The sequence below is a fragment of the Salmo salar genome, chromosome ssa19 (assembly GCF_905237065.1).
Source record: "Salmo salar chromosome ssa19, Ssal_v3.1, whole genome shotgun sequence".
NCBI classification, from domain to species: domain Eukaryota; kingdom Metazoa; phylum Chordata; class Actinopteri; order Salmoniformes; family Salmonidae; genus Salmo; species Salmo salar.
In genome coordinates, this window is record NC_059460.1 from 25,896,403 (window position 1) to 25,920,087 (window position 23,685).

General features: G+C 42.1%; 1 protein-coding gene across 3 annotated transcripts in view; it reads left to right on the forward strand.

The window, feature by feature from the left end:
• Positions 1–1,488: 1,488 nt before the first annotated feature.
• Positions 1,489–23,685, forward strand: part of LOC106578615 (receptor-type tyrosine-protein phosphatase N2) — a 278,389-nt gene continuing 256,192 nt past the window's right edge. For 2 of the 3 annotated variants that reach the window (XM_014157619.2, XM_045702162.1), the window contains exon 1: positions 1,492–1,789. In XM_014157619.2, the coding sequence (XP_014013094.2) occupies positions 1,708–1,789 (82 nt within the window). In that variant the 5' untranslated portion in view covers positions 1,492–1,707. Of the gene's footprint in view, positions 1,790–23,685 lie in introns of all 3 variants that reach the window. The other variant, XR_006760698.1, reaches the window with a different exon arrangement.

Consider the following 23,685-nt stretch of genomic DNA (forward strand, 5'->3'; position numbering starts at 1 on the left):
CTTAATAGTTAATATTTGCGCGCTAGCTCTGCATATTCAGCTAGTGTGTGTGCGCGATTGACTGGATTAACCTCACATCAGTTACGTGCATTGAGTGCCTTTCAGACAGTAGATACAACCTCTACGTTACCTAGCAAGCTAAGGAACTGGCAGTGGATCAAACCATTGTGAGGCAAAGGGTGGGGGGGTTGCAATCTTTTGAAACTTAAAAACGCGCTATTAAGTGTCTATAATCAGCACAATTGCTTTCATTGCGTATTATTAATATTATTTAAATTACATAGTTATGTTTCAGTGATATATTGGGGGGGACAAATCATCTTTTTCCCAGGATGGGGGGGTCGTGTGTCCCCCCGTCCCCCCCGGGATTTCCGCCCCTGCCGTAATCAGAATGATGGGAAGTTTGAGGGCCCTCGATTTAATCTAAACAGTAAACAAAAAAGTTGTTTGACCTTAACCCGTTTGGCAATTTCATTGGTCTAATGAAAGCTTCATGCCGCCAAAAAACTGAGCACGTCACAGAATGTTTTTTTTTAAGAAAAAAAATTGAAAGCGGGAAAAATCCATATATTAGCCGCGTCATTGTTTAAGACGCGAGGTTCAAAGCGTGGGAAAAAAGTTGCGGCTTATAGTCCGGAATTTACGGTATATTGTAGTGAATTCAGGGGGTAGCCCCGACTGGGACTCGAACCCATCAACTGTCAAGCCAACACCTTAACCATTATGCCAAGAGGTCCGAACTGCTTGATGAAGTTGCAAGGTGTTGTGTCAAGGTTGCTACAATATGCACCTGTTGTTTGAACAATTTGTTGATGGAAATGTAGTTTGTATGCTTTTAGTTATGTTCTATACAACACAAACCCTCCAGACATTTCAATGCATGTATGAACTCTGTATAAACTTGAGTAGCCATGCTATATTGTATGGTATTTTAGAATTATCCTGCCACTGTTTATACAGCCTTACAATAAAAAAATATATATATTAACTTGTTTTTCAGATGCTGAGTCCAACTATAAATGTGCTAATTTACTTTACTGTTAGTGCACTACTTTTGACCAGAGCCTATAGGGCTCTGGGCCCAGTTTCCCAAAAGCATCTTAAGGCATAAGGTCATATGGTTCTAAAGATGAACTTAGCTTTACGATACCTTTGGGAAACCATGCCCAGGTCAATAGTTGTGCACTATATATGGGAAAGGGTTCCACTTGCGATGTAATTTAAATCCATTTGTTCTCCTTCCAGCTGGTGTTTGAACCCTGGTGCCAGTTAACTGGCTTTCTGCGATAGACTTCCCTCGTGCCCACTTGGACTTATTGGTATTGCATTTATTTTTATTTTTATCTCTATATTGCCTACTCTCGAGCTTTATTTCATTAACTTCTACTATTTTCGTGGTGAGACTGGCTAACCATTAATTATTGCGCACTGTGGGTGCAAGCTCAGAGACCATGCACGGGCCCCTCGCCATGTGTTTGACGTCAGAACCTAGGAGGGGCGCCTTCTGAAGGTTGCTGTCCGCGGTGCTGAATCCTGACGCGACTGCGGAAGAGAAGTGGCGGACCCGAGAAATTGCTCTGCAAATCTTGTCATATTTTCACTTCCACTCGCAATTATCGCATCCATAAATGTTGGACCATCCTGTATTTAACACTGACACGATTATGGTTTAGCAAAGGTGTGCAATGGATTAGATTAGGTAGAGTAATGGATTCGCCGTGTTCCATCATCTTCGCTGTGTTGGCTCTTTGCCTGTCTCTTCCAACTACCTCCGCTGACAGCAAATTTGGTAAGTTGACAGTGGTTCACGGTCAATATATAGCCATTTGTGTATATATAAAAAAAAACATACTTACCTGCCCAGGTGTTGCAGTTCGAAAGACAGGCTTTTAAACCACCATATGGTCTGGAAATGGGCTTTGGAAAAAGCTAGCGTTAACGTCTTACTTTCCATGACAAATGTTTTTCTAATGTTCTGTTTATTACTCAAAAAAGGAAAATCATAAGGTGTCAGGAAAAGTGTCTTCGGGACATGAACTGGATAAGAGCATCTGCTAACTAAAATGTACATTTTAGTGAGTGTCCCAGATTTAATTATGAAAATAATTAACTATAATACCTGTAGTCTCTCGTGACATCCTGATTCTGGGTGCCGAGATTATACAACGCTTTAGGTCATTATCTATTCTGTTAGACAAGACCCACCACCTTGTGTTTTCAGGATGAACATGTTTTTAAAAGGGGGCAATCTGGGAATCGAAAAACAAAGCTGCCACCCTAGCACTTGTTTTGTTAAGCAGCTGAGAGATGGAGCTGGAGAAATGTAACCACTATCTAATTCATATACAGATTTATGGATCCAAGGGTTAACCATCGATGAGATCACAACTATATAGTTTTAACCATGTTTTGAAGCTATACCGTGGTTGATTACAATTACATTGTTTACAAACAATGGTGTAAAAACATTAAGGCAGTTATATACAATTTAAAATATTACATTTCGTAACACTTTTCACAACACCTTAAGTGTGTGCCCTCAGGCCACTACTCTACTACCGCATATCTACAATGCAAAATCTATGTGTACCTGTGTGTAAAGTGTGTCTGAACTAAGTTGAACTAAGCTAATGACATGAGGCATTTATAATTTACATTCTTCAATAATCAATGGCTATATGTTAATTTAAAAGTCAAAAAATAGATGTACCAATCCCAGACAACGATGTGTGGCCTGGGTGGCCCATGAGTTTGATGACATAATTCTAAAAACATACTACATGACATCTACTATGTGATTTGTAAGCATTTTGGTTTTTTTCCTTTTTCTAGAGACAGATTTCCTTAATGGCATGGTAGTAATCTCTAAAAGGACAGCACATACACTTTCTTGATTTATTTCAGTCTTGGCAGGGAAATCTGCCTTCATATTTTGATTGGTTTTCCCTGCCTTGCCCCAGTTTAACACTCAGTAAATGCCAGAGTGTAACATTTTGAAGCTATTGTGGATAAATGGGCCCTTCTGTTGAGGTTTGCCTTGCCGTACAGAGACTGTAGGGTTATTACCAGATGGAATAGACCTTAATCAAGGGGTGTGTGTTTCTGGTACCCCTGTCAGATTGATAAGCAGGGATGCCGTCATCTCACAGGATCCTGCATCAGCGTGTGTAGTGTCTGTGTGGGACTGGTGACCTGAGGTATCATCCTCTCTCTGAACCAGGACCAGTCATGAAGTTGAGTCAGACGCCATCTGTACGTTTGGAAAGTGCTAACGTTTTTTTTGTTTTACGCTTCTCTCTGTCTATCTTGTACTGTCTGTCTTCCCACTCCTTTCTGTGTAGGCCTCTCGATCTAATTCCCTCTGACTGTTGGTCTCTCACCTTGTTTCTATCTGTGCCAGTCTAACACTATTGTAAGGAACCTACACAATCCTCAGTTAAGCTCTTATGGAGAAAGACTGTTGCTAAAATGTTGTGAAATTAATAGAATTATGGAGAAAGAATGTTGCTAAAATGTTGTGAAATTAATAGGAATAGGAAGGGGAATGGTACAGCATTCAAGATAACTGTTTTTCTTTTGCAAAGGAGACAGTATTGACTCTGTCAGCATCCCAAATGGCATCCTATTCCCTATGTAGTTTGCACCACTTTTGACCAAAGCCCATAGTAGTGCATTTTACATAGGGAATAGGATGCCATTTGGACTGCAGGCTCTGTCTCAGTTAATCCTGAATGAGTCAGCCGTGTTCCATCAGAGAATTCTACACAACCATTAGAGAATCCCCCTCATTGTTAAAATTCATACTTGTGTTAAAAAAAAGGAAATATTTCTGGGGGTGGTCTCCATCATCAGTGTCTGTGGACTGCCTGGGTGGTTGAGACAGTTATTGTTTTTAATGAGTGTGCCTTGCACTGTGTCGCCGGGAAGTGCCCTGATTGGTTTCATCAAAGAGCGCATTTCATTCCGTCGGGCTTGTGTTGTGTAGCCTACTGTGGATCTGAGTGGGTCTACTGTATCATCTGTATGTGTGTTATGACACCAAATAGCACAGGGCAGCTCTGAAAAAAAGGAGTGGGAGGTAGAGAAGTAATATCCAAGCAGCTATAAATATCACTTACTTGAAGAGCTAAACAAAGGCCGAGAGGGGAATTAATAACCCTGGATGCAGGATCAGAGTATAGAGAGACTGTTCGATAACAGAGCTGCAGGTGATCAGCCTAGCAAATTACTTGTTCTTTTTTTCCTTCAATAGATATAGACTACTGAACAGATAGAGAGTATTAGTGGCGACAGACAGAGGTTGTGTCAAAGGGCAGTAAGCGAGATTCATTCCTATGCGGCATATCCTATGGATCCTGGTCAAAAGTAGTGCACTATATAGGGGGAAAAGGTGGCATTTGGGGTGCTGACATAGAAACCATGAACTATCTCATCAGACCACCTGGAAGGATTGCATGCTTTAGTTTAGGGAGCCATAAGCTTTGCAACTCACACAAGCATGACTAGAAAGTAATTAGACAGAGGAGATGCAGAAGTAAATAAATCTAGGTATGGTTGGGATTTATTTGGCATAGGGGATTGTTCATGCATAGTCTACGTTGGTTGAGCCTCTTGCTGGTTTAACTGGAGAGCTCATGGCCGAGGTGTGTGTCGAGTGAATAATGGCTGCTATGACACCGTAGCCATCTTCAAAGTCTGCTGTCTCTCTGTTCAATGTGCTCTGCTGTCGTCAACCTTATCTCCTAATACATCCAGACAAGTTTTGCTTTGATTCATTGGCTTCGCTCTATCGCCACTAGCCATGGGCATCTGTCATCCCACAAATCTATTCAGTCAATGGTGGGGACGTTACGTTGCAGTGCTTATAAATCATCTCAGTGGATAGAGATGTGACATGAACGGCTGGATAGAGATGTGGGTACAATATGTGTGTTTATTTTCGGATTGGCTCAGACACAATGACGGTCAGTGCCGTTTAATATGATGATTTTATTTTTTCATGAGTATGGCCTTATTTCTCTTACAGCATTTTGGATGACTGTCATTCATATTCCACTCACCCAATTCAATGTAACAGTGATAGGTTTAGGATACTACATGATACTTGAATTTTCCCTATTCCCATCTTGAGGTTGCTACAACCTAGCCTATGAATGAAAGTTTACAACGTAGGTGCACACAGGTCGAGAGACACATTTGAGGTAACAGACAGTGACATCCACAACTTCCTTACATTAGTTCAAGAGTTTCTATTGGCCAAATTCAAGCATGTTTATCCCAGTTCAGTTCCGTTTGCTTCAGTGTAAGGAACGTTTTTCAACAGAATCGGCGGGAATGAATACACGCGTAAACAAACAGCCACGTTAGATTCATTCTTGCATCCATGCGCTCTCCCTCCTCTCACAACTTCCCTTCGCTTGTGGACTTCAATGCACAACACATCAGCTCTATGTGACCAGGCGGAAAAAAAACCTTTCCAAGTCAAACAGCTACATTGTTATCACTATATTCGCTAAAGTAACGTCATGGTCAGCATAGCTAATATAGCTAGCGCGTTAGTAACGTTACAGTATAGTCAGTAAGCAGTTACACCGGCGGCAATAAAATAGTAAAACCAAAAGCTTACCTTGACTTGGAAGAGTTCCAGTGTTGTGTTGGAAAGTCAGCCAGAGCTGACTTTTGCTAGCTAAGTATGTGAAACTGATCTATAGAAACTCTATATAAACTTATCTCTTGCTTATCCTTACATTTTGGAATAAATTAATATGTTCAACTATTGTCTTTCTCTTTGAGTCAACTACTCACCACATTTTATGCACTGCAGTGCTAGCTAGCTGTAGTTTATGCTTTCAGTACTAGATTAATTCTCTGATCCTTTGATTGGGTGGATAACATGTCAGTTCATGTTGCGAGTGTTTATTTTGTTTGTTTTTTTTGTTTCACCTTTATTTAACCAGGTAGGCTAGTTGAGAACAAGTTCTAATTTACAACTGCGACCTGGCCAAGATAAAGCACAGCAGTTCGACACAAACAACAACACAGAGTTACACATGGAATAAACAAACATACAGTCAATAATACAGTAGAAAAAAGAAAAATCTATATACGGTGAGTGCAAATGAGATAAGGGAGTTAAGGCAATAAATAGGCCATGGTGGCGAAGTAATTACAATTTAGCAATTAGACACTGGAATGGTAGATGTGCAGAAGATGAATGTGCAAGTCGAGATACTGGGGTGCAAAGGAGCAAGATAAATAAATAAATACAGTATGGTGATGAGGTAGTTGGATGGGCTGTTTACAGATGGGCTATGTACAGGTGCAGTGATCTCTGAGCTGCTCTGACAGCTGGTGCTTAAAGCTAGTGAGGGAGATATGAGTCTCCAGCTTCAGAGATTTTTGCAGTTCGTTCCAGTCATTGGCAGCAGAGAACTGGAAGGAAAGGCGGCCAAAGGAGAAATTGGCTTTGGGGGTGATCAGTGAGATATACCTGCTGGAGCGCGTGATACGGGTGGGTGCTGCTATGGTGACCAGTGAGCTGAGATAAGGCGGGGCTTTACCTAGCAGAGACCTGTAGATGACCTGGAGCCAGTGGGTTTGGCGACGAGTATGAAGCGATGGCCAGCCAACGAGAGCGTACAGGTCACAGTGGTGGGTAATATATGGGGCTTTTGTGACAAAACGGATGTGTGATAGACTGCATCCAATTTGTTGAGTAGAGTGTTTGAGGCTATTTTATAGATGACATCACCGAAGTCGAGGACCGGAAGATTTGTAGGGGTCCAGGTTTTACAGTTCTTTAAGAACATCAGCTATCTGGATCTGGGTGAAGGAGAAATGGGGGAGACTTGGGCGAGTTGCTGTGGGGAGTGCAGGGCTGTTGACCGGGGTAGTGGTAGCCAGGTGGAAAGCATGGCCAGCCGTAGAAAAATGCTTGTTGAAATTCTCAATTATAGTGGATTTATTAGTGGTGACAGTGTTTCCTAGCCTCACTGCAGTGGGCAGCTGGGAGGAGGTGCTCTTATTCTCCATGGACTTTACAGTGTCCCAGAACGTTTTTGAGTTTGTGCTACAGGATGCACATTTCTGCTTGAAAAAGCTTGCCTTAGCTTTCCTAACTGCCTGTGTATATTTGTTCCTAACTTCCCTGAAAAGTTGCATATCACGGGGGTTATTCGATGCTAATGCAAAACGCCACAGGATGTTTTTGTGCTGGTCAAGGGCAGTCAGGTCTGGAGAGAACCAAGGGCTATATCTGTTCCTGGTTCTAAATTTTTTAAAAGGGACATGCTTATTTAAGATGGAGAGGAAGGCACTTTTAAAGAATGACCAGGCATCCTCTACTGACTGGATGAGGTCAATATCCTTCCAGGATACCCGGGCCAGGTCGATTAGGAAGGCCTGCTTGCTTTAGTGTTTTAGGGTGCGTTTGATAGTGATGAGGGGTGGTTGTTTGACCACAGACCCGTTACAGATGCAGGCAATGAGGCAGTGATCACTGAGATCTTGGTTGAAAACAGCAGAGGTATATTTGGAGGGGAAGTTAGTTAGGATGATATCTATGAGGGTGCCCATGTTTACGGATTTGGGGTTGTACCCGGTGGGTTCATAGAAAATTTGTGAGAGATTGAGGGCATCAAGCTTAGATTGTAGGATGGCCGGGGTGTTAAGCATGTCCCAGTTTAGGTCACCTAGCAGCACAAGCTCTGAAGATAGATGGGGGACAATCAGTTCACATGTGGTTTCCAGGGCACAGCTGGTGGCAGAGGGTGGTCTATAGCAAGCGGCAACAGTGAGAGACTTGTTTCTGGAAAGGTGGATTTTTAAAAGTAGAAGCTCGAATTGTTTGGGTACAGACCTGGATAGTAAGACAGAACTCTGCAGGCTATCTCTGCAGTAGATTGCAACTCCGCCCCCTTTGGCAGTTCTATCTTGTCGGAAAATGTTATAGTTAGGGATGGAAATTTCAGGGTTTTGGTGGTCTTCCTGAGCCAGGATTCAGACACGGCTAGGACATCCGGGTTGGCAGAGTGTGCTAGGGCAGTGAATAAAACAAACTTAGGGAGGAGGCTTCTAATGTTAACATGCATGAAACTAAGGCTTCTATGCTTACAGAAGTCAACAAATGATAGCGCCTGGGGAATGGGAGTGGAGCTAGCTAGGCACTGCAGGGCCTGGATTAACCTCCACATCAGTGTTCTGATAGGTTGGAGGACCTCATCTGGAAATTATCATAATTACTGTGTAACTCTATGGGAGGGGGTGATAACCATGAGCCGCCTAGGTTTTGTATTGAAATAAATGTACCCAGAGTAGGATGGACGCTAGCTGTCCTCCGGCTACACCATGGTGCTACCCTACAGAGTGCTGTTAATTAAGGCTACTGTAGACCTTTGCAAAATAGTGTGTTTTAATGAATTATTTGGTGATGTGATAATATTTAGTATAGCTTTATTTAAAAATGATTTCTTTTTAAATGTTTTACAATTTCTTTTTAAATTAAATTCACTGAGGAGGATGGTACTCCCCTTCCTCCTCTGAGGAGCCTCCACTGCAGATATCCTCCCAAGCTAGGTTGCTTCCCATATGAAACCCAATAAAGACCCCATCTTAACTAGGTTTTGTTTTCTTGCTGTTGCCTGTGTTTTCAGGTGCAGGGTGAAGTTGCCCCTAGATGCTGATAATGGGTCAGTTTAGCATTTTCCCCGCTAATGGTTAAGGTTAGGATTGAGAAAGGGCAATTTATCATAGATCTGTACCTGGGCAAAACTTTGCCTCAGTGCTGTTTTCATTGGTAGTTCCCCTGTTGCCACGGCACCCCAGTCAGTCTCAGAGGACAAATCCGACCTGTGTTGTCCTTGTTGTTATTCCTCTCAGAGGTCACTGAGAAAGCTGTAGACACAGGTGTGTGAAAGAGTATGTCTCAAGGTTAAAGATCACAACTTGTAATATATTTTTAACAAGGTTTAATCATGCTTAATAAAAAGTTACAACGTTTAGCTCTTGTCGCTCGTCATCTAGCTAACTATCACTTCTAGCTAGCCTAGCAGTCTCAGTCCGGATGTCAACATAACTTCCGTTACAATGTGCATTTCTAGTTGTAGTCTTTTAACTACACTGTAAGACGTTTCTATAATTTGTACAGCAAAACACTGTCGAATGCACCTTTAAAATACTGTAAATGCAGCAATACTGTAGATTGCACTGCATTATGGGTAAAATGCTGAAAAATACTGTTGGAATTGGAAGCCTCCTGTAAAAATGACTATAACACACTGTTTGTTTACAGTAGCTTATGCCTCCTGTACATTGTAATTGCCTACAAATTATCCGTTTCAGGTGCCAACCTCATGTTGTCAGTTGAGACACAGACTATTTTAGTATTTTGAAGCCGCTGTGAAATGGAAGAATATTTTCAGCAGCTGCTGGGTATGTACTTTGACTTGTTTATAAGTATCTCTATTTCTAGCCAACATTGAATTTATGCATGTTTTCTTTGCTAACCTTGCTAGCTAGCTGACAATCGTTTCGGTCTTTAAACTTCTCGTAAATGTCTTGCTGACCCAAATAATAATTGTTGTGATAGGCCTCGCTGTACCACAGATTCTGAGTGCCATAGAGAATAAACTGAGCGCAGATTCATGACTGTCAAGTTATCACCATTACTACAGACAAAACGGCTTGTTTCTAGCAGTTCAAAAGATATCACCCATATTACCGGTGTAACATATATTTTTCGGATTGACTGTCCCGCATTTTACACAAAAGCCAGTCGTGGACCGTTAAACTACTAACGAGCCGCTAAAGCCGATGCGAATGACCAGTGCTTCGATGTTGTGTACTGACCGAAGGTGCTTTCCACTGGGCAGCATATCAGCGTTGCCGGCGGTAGCTATTAAGGTGGCCAATGTCCCCCCCAGGATTATATTTCAAGTAGGATAGCAGTCTACACAAGAAATAACGAATATTGGTAGCCATCTAGATGTCCCTGTGACACAGTCTACTCAATGGGGAGAGCTTGAACGGTAATAACACCGTGAGACAGTGTCTTTATTAGCTGTCACAACTCTGTGTGATTCTGTGCACTCGGCTCTCAGCTGCGCAACATACAGTGCCTTCGGAAGTTTTCAGACCCTTTGACTTTTTCCACATTTTGTTACGTTACAGCCTTATTCTAAAATGGATTATATATATTTATTTTTCTTAGCAATGTACACACAATACCCCATAATGCCAAACCAAAAACAGGTTTTTAGATATTTTTACAGATGAATCAATAATAAAAAACAGAAATACTTTATTTACATAATTATTTAGAACCTTTGCTATGAGACTCAAACTTGATCTCTGGTGCATCCTGTTTCCATTGATCATCCTTGAAATGTTTTGCCAACTTGATTGGAGTCCACCTGTGGTAAATTCAATTGATTTGACATGATTTGGAAAGGCACACACCTGCCTATATAAGGTCCCACAGTTGACAGTGCATTTCAGAGTAAAAACCAAGCAATGAAGTTGAAGGAATTGTCCATAGAGCTCCGAGACAGAATTGTGTCGAGGCACAGATCTGGGGAAGGGTACCAAAAAAGTTCTGCAGCATTGAAGGTCCTCAAGAACACAGTGGCATTCTTAAATGGAAAAAGTTTGGAACCACCAAGACTCTTCCTAGAGCTGGCCGCCCGGCCAAACTTAGAAATCGGGGGAGAACGGCCTTGGTCAGGGAGGTGACCAAGAACCCGATGGTCATTCAGACAGAGCTCTAGAGTTCCTCTGTGGAGATGGAAGAGCCTTCCAGAAGGACAACCATCTCTGCAGCACTCCACAAATCAGGCCTTCATGGTTGAGTGGCCAGATGGAAGCCACTCCTCAGTAAAAGGCACCTGACAGCCCGCTTGGAGTTTGACAAAAGGCTCCTAAAGACTCTCAGACCATGAGAAACAAGATTCTTTGGTCTGATGAAACCAAGATTGAACTCTTTGGCCTGAATGCCAAGTGTCACGTCTGAAGGAAACCTGCCACCATCCCTATGGTGAAGCATGGTGGTGGCAGCATCATGCTGTGGGTATGTTTTTCAGCGGCAGCGACTGGGAGACTAGTCACGATAGAGGCAAAGATGAAGGGAGCAAAGTACAGCGAGATCAATGATGAAAACCTTCTCCAGAGCGCTCAGGACCCCAGACTTCGGTGAAGGTTCACCTTCCAACAGGACAACGACCCTCAGCACACAGCCAAGAGCAGGAGTGGCTCCGGGACAAGTCTCTGAATGTCTTTGAGTGGCCCAGCCAGAGCCCGGAGTTGAATCCCATCGAACATCTCTAGAGAGACCTGAAAATAGCTGTGCAGCAATGCTCCCCATCCAACCTGACAGAGCTTGAGAGGATCTGCAGAGAAGAATGGGAGAAATTCCCCAAATACAGGTGTGCCAAGCTTGTAGCGTCATACCCAAGAAGACTTGATGCTGTAATCGCTGCCAAAGGCGCTTCAACAAAGTACTGAGTAATACTGAGTAATACTGAGTAAAGGGTCGGAATACTTATGTAAATGTCATGTGTGATTGAAGATTATTTTCTTTAAATCAATAGAATAAGGCTGTAACGTAACAAAATGTTGAAAAAGTCAAGGGGTCTGAATACTTTCCGAAGGCATTGTAGGTTAAGTCATTGTTTTGCTGGCCAGGAGTGTCCTTTTAGCCTATCCCAACTAACCATGTGTTTAATTTAAACAACATTGTTCCATAATGTTATAGTATTAGCTTAACCTGTTCACTTTACCAGTAGTAAGCTATTTGGTGGCACAGAAAGAAATGACAATATCTGTTAAAATTGTCTGGTAAAATAATCTCTGGTATTGTGTAGGCTATAGCAATGTTTTATTAGTTAGCTAGGGTTTGAAGTAGGTGCATCTAGCTGACTTTTTAGTATTTTTTTCAATACCTCAGTTGATTTCATAAACCATATTGGATATGGCTGTACAGGTTCCTGGTTCGAATCAACCAAGATGATGAAACCTGAAGATGGGACAAAGTGCATGAGAAGGTGGCCCAGAGAATGCCAACTGTTCTCAACCCCTCCATTGCTCCATTCTTCCAAGAGCTCACTGAGTTTGAATGAAGACCTCTAGTGAGGTAAGTACACACATACACGACACCAGCTTGAGCCCAGCTTTCACCTGTCTGAACCCCCTTACCCCAATAGAGTTGCACATGATCATTGATCCGAATCCCAATTTTGAACTCCATCTCCCTCTCTCTCTCTTTGTCTCTCCTACCCCCCCACACACACACAGGCACACAATATCGTTTTTAAATGAGTGTTGTAATGATGCTCTTATTTCGTAACGTGTTAACTGTTGTTACTTCAATTCTGTTGTTCATTTGTTGTTAATGTTGTTACCAATTTTAATAAATGTATTTTATGTACAAATGTATTGTTTTTCTTACAATTAGATTTCAGGGAGAATTTCACTGTAAATCTCCAGCATTATCCTGGGAAGAGTTTTCCAGTGTATGAAAGCTGGGCTGAAGCATGTCTCGGGTTACCTCCCAAATGACACCCTATTACCTACAGGATGGCATTTGGGAGGTAATTAGCCTGGGTTTCCCCTATCAACCTTGGTTGACATATTAAATGGGACACCTGTTTTGAATGATCTACCTAGTTAGTGGGTAAATGAGCTAAAGGAACCACTGTAAATGACAGACCCCATGAGTTATTAATCAGGCAATAATACCCTTCTTTACACACGCATTCAAATGGAAAGCAAATTATATTATGCTCTATGGTGAAATGATGATCACTGAGCAGTTGGTCTGTCATTTGCAAAGCCTGTTTTCATATTTTCAAAATGCCGTCAGCTGCCACATTCAATTGGAGTGTAATTTACCTAACATCATGTTCAACATTTTCAGCTTGCGCCTGTTCTCCAGTGTAATAAATGGTTATTGATTCCAACTAACAAGGAACATGTTATGATAGACCTTGTTCAGTTCCACCAAACCGAGATACAGCTGTTGTAGCATTCCCTTTTCAATATGAATTACAATGCAGTATAATCCAATATTGGATTTGGAAATGGAACCAATGGAAGCCCTGCTCAATATACTTTTCTATAGTCATGAGTCATAAAAGGGCAGATGGGATTCTGAGTCAGCCTTTGAGGTGTAGTACTTGCTCACTCTCTTTGGATTGTTATGTCTTCATTTCTTGTTTAGATTTATTTTTTTATTTGTGATATTGTATTTGCAAGATATTCTACTGCACTGTTGGAGCTAGTAACATAAGCATTTTTGCAGCACCTGCTATAACACCTGCAAATCTGTATAGACAACCAATAAACTTTTATTTGATTGGATTTTGAATAGCAGTAAAACCTCTAAAGCAGGCTGTATATTCAGAGCTTTGGTACTCTGCCACGGATGGTGTGATGGCAGATGAAGCAAAGCCGCTGCTATGAAACCGAGCAAATGCTCTGAGGACTACAGTGTATATTGACATTGAGTGGTTATTGAGACGGGTAGAGAGAGCAAAGCAGCTGTGAAAGGAGGGGATATTTATTATTTAGTTATTTCAGAGACACTAGTGGGGAGATATTCGCCAGCTGCTTTTTGGAGAGAGGACTCTCTGTTCTGAGTGTTCTCGGGTGAGGTCAGGGCTAAATTGAGGTCAGGGCTAAATTCTTCCCTTTAGGTGTAGACAGAGACAGGTTGAGAACAACTGTGTTGTATTCATTAGAGCACACCACAGCAAAATGCTTTGCAATGGAAAACTAAAACGAGTGTTTGTTATTGGACAAGTTCAGGTAGTCCCTCCCTGTTTCAGTCCATTTTCTTCCGTTTGGTGCTTAATGAATACCACCCATATGGCACTCTGGCGCTCTAAAAAACACCAGGCTCAAAACTGATCAGGTGTTCTCGAGGAATCTATTTACTTTCAGGAAGTTGTTGGGTGCTCTAAGAACATAGACATTGATGATGATAGAACCAAAATAAAATCACTCCAATAACACATCTATGCCACATCTTTAGAAAAGCATCACTTATTACTGTGTGGGTAAGAACCTTTATGGTAGCCAACCTTTGGGAATATTTGGGATCTACTATCTAGATTTAACACACAGAATTGTGATAGGGTGCACTACTTTTGACCAGAGCCTTCTGTAATTTATGCATGAAATAAGGAATAGGTTGCCATTTGGGACGTATACAGGGACATTTTTCAGGTATGTCAGTATCATTCCTCCTGACTATCTTGCCTCAGGAGGACTGTGTCCTGGTATTAAGTGTAAATTAGAGGGAGCTGATTAGAGGAGGTCACTCACAAGGTCAGTCCTGTACGGTGGTGTCACTGTGTATAATGAGGACACTAATGTGCTAATAAGCATTCAGGACACTGTGATCCCGTCCCGATATGGCGGCCGGACAGAGGAATTAATCTCTGCAATCCCAGGCCTGATTAAATGCAGTAGTGGATTTGCTGGCGCTATTGATTAACACTCTGGGCCATTTCAGTGTGCACCGCAGAAACAAAATAACTTCCTGTCAGATAGAGCCAGAGTGTCAGACATGATTCTAACACCCGGTATTCAGCTTTCAATAAACAACAGTATTGGTATGTGAGGATTCAGTTGTGGTTAGTTCATAAGAACCAGTCGTATCCCATGCAGAGTGAGTTACAGTAGTGTGTGCTTACATTTATGTATAAGTGGCCGCAGCAGGAAACAGACCTACTATCCTATCCTGGCGTTCAAGGGCCATGCTCTACCAACTGAGCCACACTACTCTGTTAAAAAAATAAAGGTGGAAGTTGGAACCAAATACGGTTCTTTAGAGTGATGCCATAGGGCAACAATTTTAGGCTCTCTGAAGAACCTTAAATGGGATGGTTCTTTAAGAACCATACACAAATCCCAAACCAGAAATGTTTGGGTGATGAGCCTTATTTGCATATTTCCCAGGGTGCTTTTGGAGTGCATTTTAGAGTTCCCAGTAGTTAATATATTATCATAGACATTATATTATTTAAAACAATACATATTTGAAAAGGACTTATTTTGAGGGCCTAGTTTTACCCTAATACGGTGGTGTCACGGCTGTGATAAGGAGCGGACCAAAGCGCAGCGTTTTCGTAGTTCCACATCTTTAATTAATAGTGAAACATGATGCAATACATAAATACTTAAACAAACCAGAAAACAACAAACCGTGACGCAGAGGGGAAAAAACACACTACTCAAAATATAATCACCCACAAACAACATGCAGAAACACCCCTCCTAAATATGACCTCCAATTAGAGGCAACGAGGACCAGCTGCCTCCAATTGAAGGTCAACCCAATAAACCCCAACCTAGAAATAGACAAACTAGAACTACAACATAGAAAGAGAAAATATAGAACAAACACAAAAACACCCCCTGTCACGCCCTGACCACTCTACCATAGAAAATAACAACTTATATTGGTCAGGACGTGACAGGTGGCCTGAATATCATAGCTTACTGTCCACATCAGGCCTGGAAGTCACATGATGCTGGCTTGCAAAGTGATGTGTAATTCCTATTGGAATCCAGCCAGAGTGGGGATATCCAACATTTTGCATTTTTATTCACCCACAACCTGCATTCAGAATGACTGCCAGGGTTGGGAAGACTAAGATATGAGACTACGTAAAGTAGGAATGTCAAACACGGCCTGAGGGAAACAAACATCTTCTTCTTTGAGGTTTAACAGTGGTTGGCATCCAATATGTTGCATTACCACCCCGAACTGGATAATACAAATCCATTATACTTTGTGATAGCAAACAAAAAAAATAACACCCTTCAAACTAATCATACACTCATTAAAAACCCACTACACCATTCCACTACTTAGACCCTATTTGCTCCTGCACCATGCCAACGGCCTGGGAGGACGGGACACAACCACTCAACACACCCTGTAACTCTTCTGAAGTCAAATCTCTTGTTCCCAAATATTTCTCTGCAGCTGCCACCACACCTCTATTTTCTGTGATTTCCAATCCATTTCTGCAGTACAGTTAATAACCATTGCTATGAAAGCTAAGAAGTCAACGTTACAGAAGCATTTATCACTCGTTGGCCTATCCCTCTGTGCTGGCACAGATCTACTTCTCACAAGGATCCTCTCAGGATCCCTCACCCTTGAATCATCCTCCTCTACTTTCTTCACTTCCTCGTAATACGGCACCTTTTGCACTACTCTGACTAGCCACCTCAACCTGCCTCTCTCACAACGGACATTTCCAATCCCCAGCAACATGGACACCCCTACAGTTGACACACACAACTTTATCCTCTGTCCCATAACCTCTTGCACACTTCCCACATCATGGAATCTCCCTCCTACACACTGTTGCGTCATGACACCTGAAACAACATTTTGGATTCGCCACAAACGCTCTAACAGGATAACTGATGTATCCTAACATGACCTTGTCGGGTAAAGACTGACTCAAAACTCAAAATGACTCCTCTATTTCACCACTCTCACCACATGGTCTGCATGCGCACCAAACGGTGTGCGTCTTCAACTTCAATTGCTCCAGCTCCACACTTAACGCTACCCCAGACATCACTCCTTTCAATGGTGCCCCGTTCCTAAGAGCAAAGCAAGAAACAGATCTTGACCCAAGTTGCGTGAAACAGAGTGCCCGCTCCATCTGGTCAGAAGAAACACAAACGCATATCACAAGTCCACTACAGGTTACCTAGGTTACCTTCACTGATTCAACTGCACCCAACTCCTTTCCCACCCGCCCTGAAAGCACAAATGGATCAGCCAAAAGGCAAGGATCCACTTTCTCAACAAAATGTCACTCTTACTGGACCAGATTCTTCTTTATCATGTCCATCGATGCCAAGCTCAGGCTCCGAACTCTTCACCACACCTTCCACCTCACTTAACTCGCCCTCATTCACTTCCATTTCACCTCCAGAAATCGGTCGAGTGCACGGCTCACTCTGTTTGCAATTGACACCAAACTTATTCGACACCATCTCTGATTTGATCACCATCTGCCTAAAATTCAAATCCGACCACTGCTTTCCTTCGACCTCTTATTCCTCTTTTTTCCCCTCCATTCCTCCTCAGCGATCCACCTTTCTTTGTTCCTGTCCCAATATTCCTCTTCTTCCAACTTTGCTTCTAGCCCGGTGGCATTCTGGCATAAGTCCATCTCCAGTCAAAAGTCTTCGTCTACTGCGGGAAACAAACAATTCTAAAAATCAACCTAAAATAGAGCATTCTGGGAAATATGATAATGATGGGCACAGTTGTGGTTCAACTCTTCATATTACAGTTTTTTCTGATTGCTTAGGCACTTTGAAACTATAGGTTATTTTTGCAAAACTCTACACCCTAACCACAAAACCATACACCAAACTAGCAAAACATTATACATCTCTTGCAAAAGCAAACAATTCTTGCAAAACTCTTGAAACTCTTAAAAAATTGTGTTTTTGCGTCAATACAGTACACACAAACCATCATTTGAATAAGCACACGAAGCACCAACTACGCACTGATAGTATAAATGAAGAACACTTTGCTTTTTCTGTGTGCAGGGCATAGCAGTTTGCAATAAAGTTATGTCATCCATGTAGTAAACACACTAACACACACGTATCCAAATGTGTAAAGTATGGATGTGTATTCCCGAACATAACACACTATCAATACAAATAAGGGGAATACGTTTTTTTTTCTCAAAATGTTCTATCACTCCTCAAACAACAAAAGTGCAGTAGAAGAAAACCAAAAACATTTGTGCTAGAAAAAAATTAAAAATAATTCTTGCCTTTGTGGGTCTGGCCATAAGACTTCATCCACATCACATGCGATGTTGTCTTGAGCTAGGCAGCGTGGGAAGTATCGCCTGGAGGGCCGTATCCAGGCCTGACATGACCCCTGATCCATGTCTCCACAAGCCTCCTCCATTGCCTGTAGAAGGGGTATACATTGGTGGGGCTGGCGATCATACATCTTCCAACGCCATGCAGAGAAGAATTCTTCAATACGATTCAAGAACGGAGAGTATGGGGAGGAGATTGAGTGTGATGAAAAGTGTGTGACCTGTGAACCAACTGCGGAAAACAGCAGCCTGGTGGAAACTAACATTGTCCCAGATGATAACATACCTGGGCTGCTCTGGCCCCTGGTCATTAGGGATTAGTCTGTTGTGGAGGGTGTCCAGAAATGTGATGATGTGTGCAGTGTTGTATGGGCTTAGGATTGCATGATGGTGAAGGATGCCATTTTGACTAATAGCCGCACACATTGTTATGTTGCCACCACGTTGCCACCACGTCGGGACGTTGATGATGGCACGGTGTCCGATGATATTTCTTCCACGGCCCCTTGTTTTTGCAAGGTTGAAACCTGCCTCGTCCACATATATTAGCTTATGATGCACTGCTTCTGCTTCTAGCTCCATGACTCTCTGAAAGAGACAAGACAAAACAATGTAGCACAGTACGAAAAGACAGGGATCAGTCAATATTATGTAGCACCATACACTTCCAGATCCAGTACCAATGATAGGATAGTATAGCTTACCTGCACATATTCATACCTCACTTGTTTTACACGGTCTGAGTTTCTTTCGAAAGGGATTCTGTACAGCTGCTTCATCCTAATTCTATTGCGTTTCAGTAGACGAGACAGTGCAGAGAGACTCGCTCTGTTGACGTTTTGGAATATGGTGTTTTCTGCCATTATCTGAGTCTGATGCAGTTATTTGCAATGCCCATATTTACAATGTGGGTCTCCTGCTCTGGGGTGAACAGTCGACCTCTTCCACCAGATACTGGTTTTCTTGCAGTTCTGTAAAACAATTTGAATGGTTTTAGTGATCCTTCTCATTATGAAAGTACAGTACATATTACTGTACCGGTAAGACTACAGCACTTACAGTTACTTACTGGTTCTCATTTCGAAATATCCGGATTATATCTGCAACAGTATAGCGGCTCAGATTTGTCTGAACTCGTTGCCCAGCCTCCTTCATGCTCATCCCATGGTTGATAACATGGTCAACCACAGTCGCTCTGATTTCATCAGTTATTGTGTTCCTGACATCCCTTCCTCTTCCTCTTCCTCTTCCCCATCCTCTCCTTCTCCCCGTCCTCCTTCACCTCTTCCTCCTCCTCTTACTTCTTCACCTCCTCATCCTCCTCTTCCTCCTCCTCATCCTCCTCTAGTTCTCACCCCTCTTACTCTCTGTCCAATATTGGCCTTCATTGTTGTCCAAACCAAATGTTTACCTGTAGCCTATTTATAGTGCTCAAGCTCTGATTTGTAAGTGAACTCATTATCTAAAAGTTTTCACATGTGTCAATGTGGAAAGGGAATTGGTGAAATAGTGTAGCAATGTAAAGACCAATGTTTACAGTTTTGCAAAAAGTGTGTTATAAAATTACAACCTGAGTGTAAAGCAGAGAATGTGCATTCAGTTTGGCACACTTGGTAAATGCATTGGCTAGAAGTGTTAATGGTTTCAGAGATAGTGCTTCAAGAATCACTGTTAGTGTTTAAGCATTCATAAAAAAACTGTAATACCAACACTGGGGTTATTTTACATCGCTGAGTGTTAATTTAACTCTTTACAGTGTTAATGTAACTCTTGAATCAACACTTTTAAATGTTAGACTGAAATGTCAACACTAGTTAACTCTGACCAATTGGCTGCAGGAATCCATACAGTTCAAGAACCTTTAAGAATTCTGAAAAAATGTAGCTGCCACGTCAAGAACTCCCCACTTAACTCAAATGTTTTTTTTTGAGTTCTCCAAGGAAGCTTTAAGAGCTGAAGAAGAACCATTTAAGAACCTTCATTTTATTCAGTGTACTGTAGAGTAAGCACTTGACTAGAGTATACATACTGTAGTAGATCTTGGCCATAATATTAGTTGTTTTATGTAATGTTTCATCAGTTTGGTTTTTTTAAGACCTTCCTGCTTTTGTTTTGGTATTGTATTGGCTTTCTTTTGAATCAGTTGTATCAGTGTAACGGCTGTCTTCTTCGTCAGACGAAACAGAGAAGTCATCGTCCGAGAAAGTGGACCAATACGCAGTGGAGTTAGTGTTCATCTTTGTATTTTTAATTACGTAAGAACACTATACAAAACAAACAAGAAAACCGACAGCCAAACAGTCCTGTCAGGTGCAAAACACTAAACAGAACTAATCCCCCACAAAACCCAAAGAAAACACATGCTCCTTATGTGTGACTCCCAATCAACAACAACAAACTTCAGCTGTGCCTGATTGGGAGCCACACACGGCCCAAAACAAAGAAATACAAAAACCTAGAAAAAACATAGGACGCCCACCCAATGTAACACCCTGGCCTAACCAAAATAACGAACAAAAAAAAACCTCTCTATGGCCAAGGTGTTACAATCAGATTGTGTTCTAACAGATATTGGGTAAAAAATACTATAAAATATAATATACTGCTCAAAAAAATAAAGGGAACACTTAAACAACATAATGTAACTCCAAGTCAATCACACTTCTGTGAAATCAAACTGTCCACTTAGGAAGCAACACTGATTGACAATAAATTTCACATGCTGTTGTGCAAATGGAATAGACAACAGGTGGAAATTATAGGCAATAAGCAAGACACCCCCAATAAAGGAGTGGTTCTGCAGGTGGTAACCACAGACCACTTCTCAGTTCCTATGCTTCCTGGCTGATGTTTTGGTCACTTTTGAATGCTGGCGGTGCTTTCACTCTAGTGGTAGCATGAGACGGAGTCTACAACCCACACAAGTGGCTCAGGTAGTGCAGCTCATCCAGGATGGTACATCAATGCGAGCTGTGGCAAGAAGGTTTGTTTGCTGTGTCTGTCAGCGTAGTGTCCAGAGCATGGAGGCCCTACCAGGAGACAGGCCAGTACATCAGGAGACGTGGAGGAGGCCGTAGGAGGGCAACAACCCAGCAGCAGGACCGCTACCTCCGCCTTTGTGCAAGGAGGAGCACTGCCAGAGCCCTGCAAAATGACCTCCAGCAGGCCACAAATGTGCATGTGTCTGCTCAAACGGTCAGAAACCGACTCCATGAGGGTGGTATGAGGGCCCGACGTCCACAGGTGGGGGTTGTGCTTACAGCCCAACACCGTGCAGGATGTTTGGCATTTGCCAGAGAACACCAAGATTGGCAAATTCGCCACTGACGCCCTGTGCTCTTCACAGATGAAAGCAGGTTCACACTGAGCACGTGACAGACATGACAGAGTCTGGAGACGCCGTGGAGAATGTTCTGTTGCCTGCAACATCCTCCAGCATGACCGGTTTGGCGGTGGGTCAGTCATGGTGTGGGGTGGCATTTCTTTGGGGGGCCGCACAGCCCTCCATGTGCTCGCCAGAGGTAGCCTGACTGCCATTAGGTACCGAGATGAGACCCTCAGACCCCTTGTAAGACCATATGCTGGTGCGGTTGGCCCTGGGTTCCTCCTAATGCAAGACAATGCTAGACCTCATGTGGCTGGAGTGTGTCAGCAGTTCCTGCAAGAGGAAGGCATTGATGCTATGGACTGGCCCGCCCGTTCCCCAGACCTGAATCCAATTGAGCACATCTGGGACATCATGTCTCGCTCCATCCACCAACGCCACGTTGCACCACAGACTGTCCAGGAGTTGGCGGATGCTTTAGTCCAGGTCTGGGAGGAGATCCCTCAGGAGACCATCCGCCACCTCATCAGGAGCATGCCCAGGCATTGTAGGGAGGTCATACAGGCACGTGGAGGCCACACACACTACTGAGCCTCATTTTGACTTGTTTTAAGGACATTACATCAAAGTTGGATCAGCCTGTAGTGTGGTTTTCCACCTTAATTTTGAGTGTGACTACAAATCCAGACCTCCATGGGTTGATAAATTGGATTTCCATTGATTATTTTTGTGTGATTTTGTTGTCAGCACATTCAACTATGTAAAGAAAAAAGTATTTAATAAGATTATTTCTTTCATTCAGATCTAGGATGTGTTGTTTAAGTGTTCCCTTTATTTTTTTGAGCAGTGTATAATTGTCATGCCCTAATCTGTTTTACCTGTCCTTGTGATTGTCTCCACCTCCTCCAGATGTTGCAGATTTCCCCCAGTGTATTTATCCCTGTGTTTCCTGTCTCTCTGTGTCAGTTTGTCTTGTCTGTTTTTCCAAGTCAACCAGCGGTTTTCTCGTTCTCCTGCTTTTTGCTATTCTCCTTTTTATAGTCCTCCTGGTTTTGACCCTTGCCTGTTTCTGGACTCTGTACGCGCCTGCCTGACCATTCTGCCTGTCTTGACCACGAGCCTGTCTGCCACTCTGTACCTCCTGGTCTCTGATCTGGTTTTGACCTTTTGCCTGTCCACGACCTTTCTCTTGCCTACCCCTTTGGATTAATAAACATTGTAAGACTCCAACCATCTGCCTCCTGTGTCTGCATCTGGGTCTTGCCTTGTGTCATGACAGTAATATGGTGTCAATAATAATGGGTTACAGTTTTTATATGTCTTTGGTGCAATTTTCACAAGTATGTGGTACATTTTCACAACTCTTTGTACAAAACAGATAATGAAAAGGGCAGTTGTTTGAAAACTTTGAGGACATTTTCAATTGACTAAGTACATTGCACAAAATCATACGGTCACTTTTTCACCAAACTTCAGTTTTTCATCTAGAAATACACGTTTCACATTGCAATACATGTTCATATAATGTAATTGCCTTTCACAATGCAATGCTTACATTACTTTTGATATGATTCTTTTCTCTTCAGTTAAAATACATTTGACTATAACTTAATCTGACTCCTCTTACTTGATCATTTAACGTTTGGTAAACCTATAGGTTTTACATGTACATATTACACTGCTTTACTAAAATTAAATTGGCCAATACAGTAATATATGCCATTTACGAAGCAGACAACAAAGTGACAACAGTCCACACATTTTGGTATGTGACCCCAGTGGGAATCAAACCCACCACAATTGGTGTTGCTATTGCCATGCTCCTATGAACTGAGCCACATACAGGACCACAACAATACATAAGTACAATACACAGTTACAATACAGGTGGAAAGTGTGTGATTGCCATCCCCATGACCGTACCACCCTCATTCAGGCCATGGATGATGCATGCAATGATTTCAATCCAGACCTACTGTATGTCAGGCTTGGATTCACCATGCCAAAAGGTTTTTCCCCAGGTGCAAGAACAATGAGGATATTTACTGTGATTTCGATGAGAACCTATGGCCAAATGCCTAAGACAGGCTTGATACAAACTAGAGCCTTCTAAACGTTGTTTCTTTCATTTATTTCATTTGATTACATTGTGAAAGATGTCATCAACGCTCACACCTTTGATCAGATATGGGATAGAAATGATGGAAATGTGATCTTCAGACTTTTTAAATGGGTAGACCAAGTGTATTACCTAATGTGAAAACAGTGTAATGTACTGTAATTTACACTACCGTAACATACTACATTCAAATGGCAATTTTTAAACATGTATCTTATATTTTTTCTATTGAATTAAATGGTTAATAAAATAACTAAATTGAGAAGATATTATGTTGTGTTTTGGTGATTAAACCAATGTTCTCATTATATTTAATGGTACATTTATATTTTGGATCAATGGCTGTGTGGTGAAAGATGTCTACAAACAAT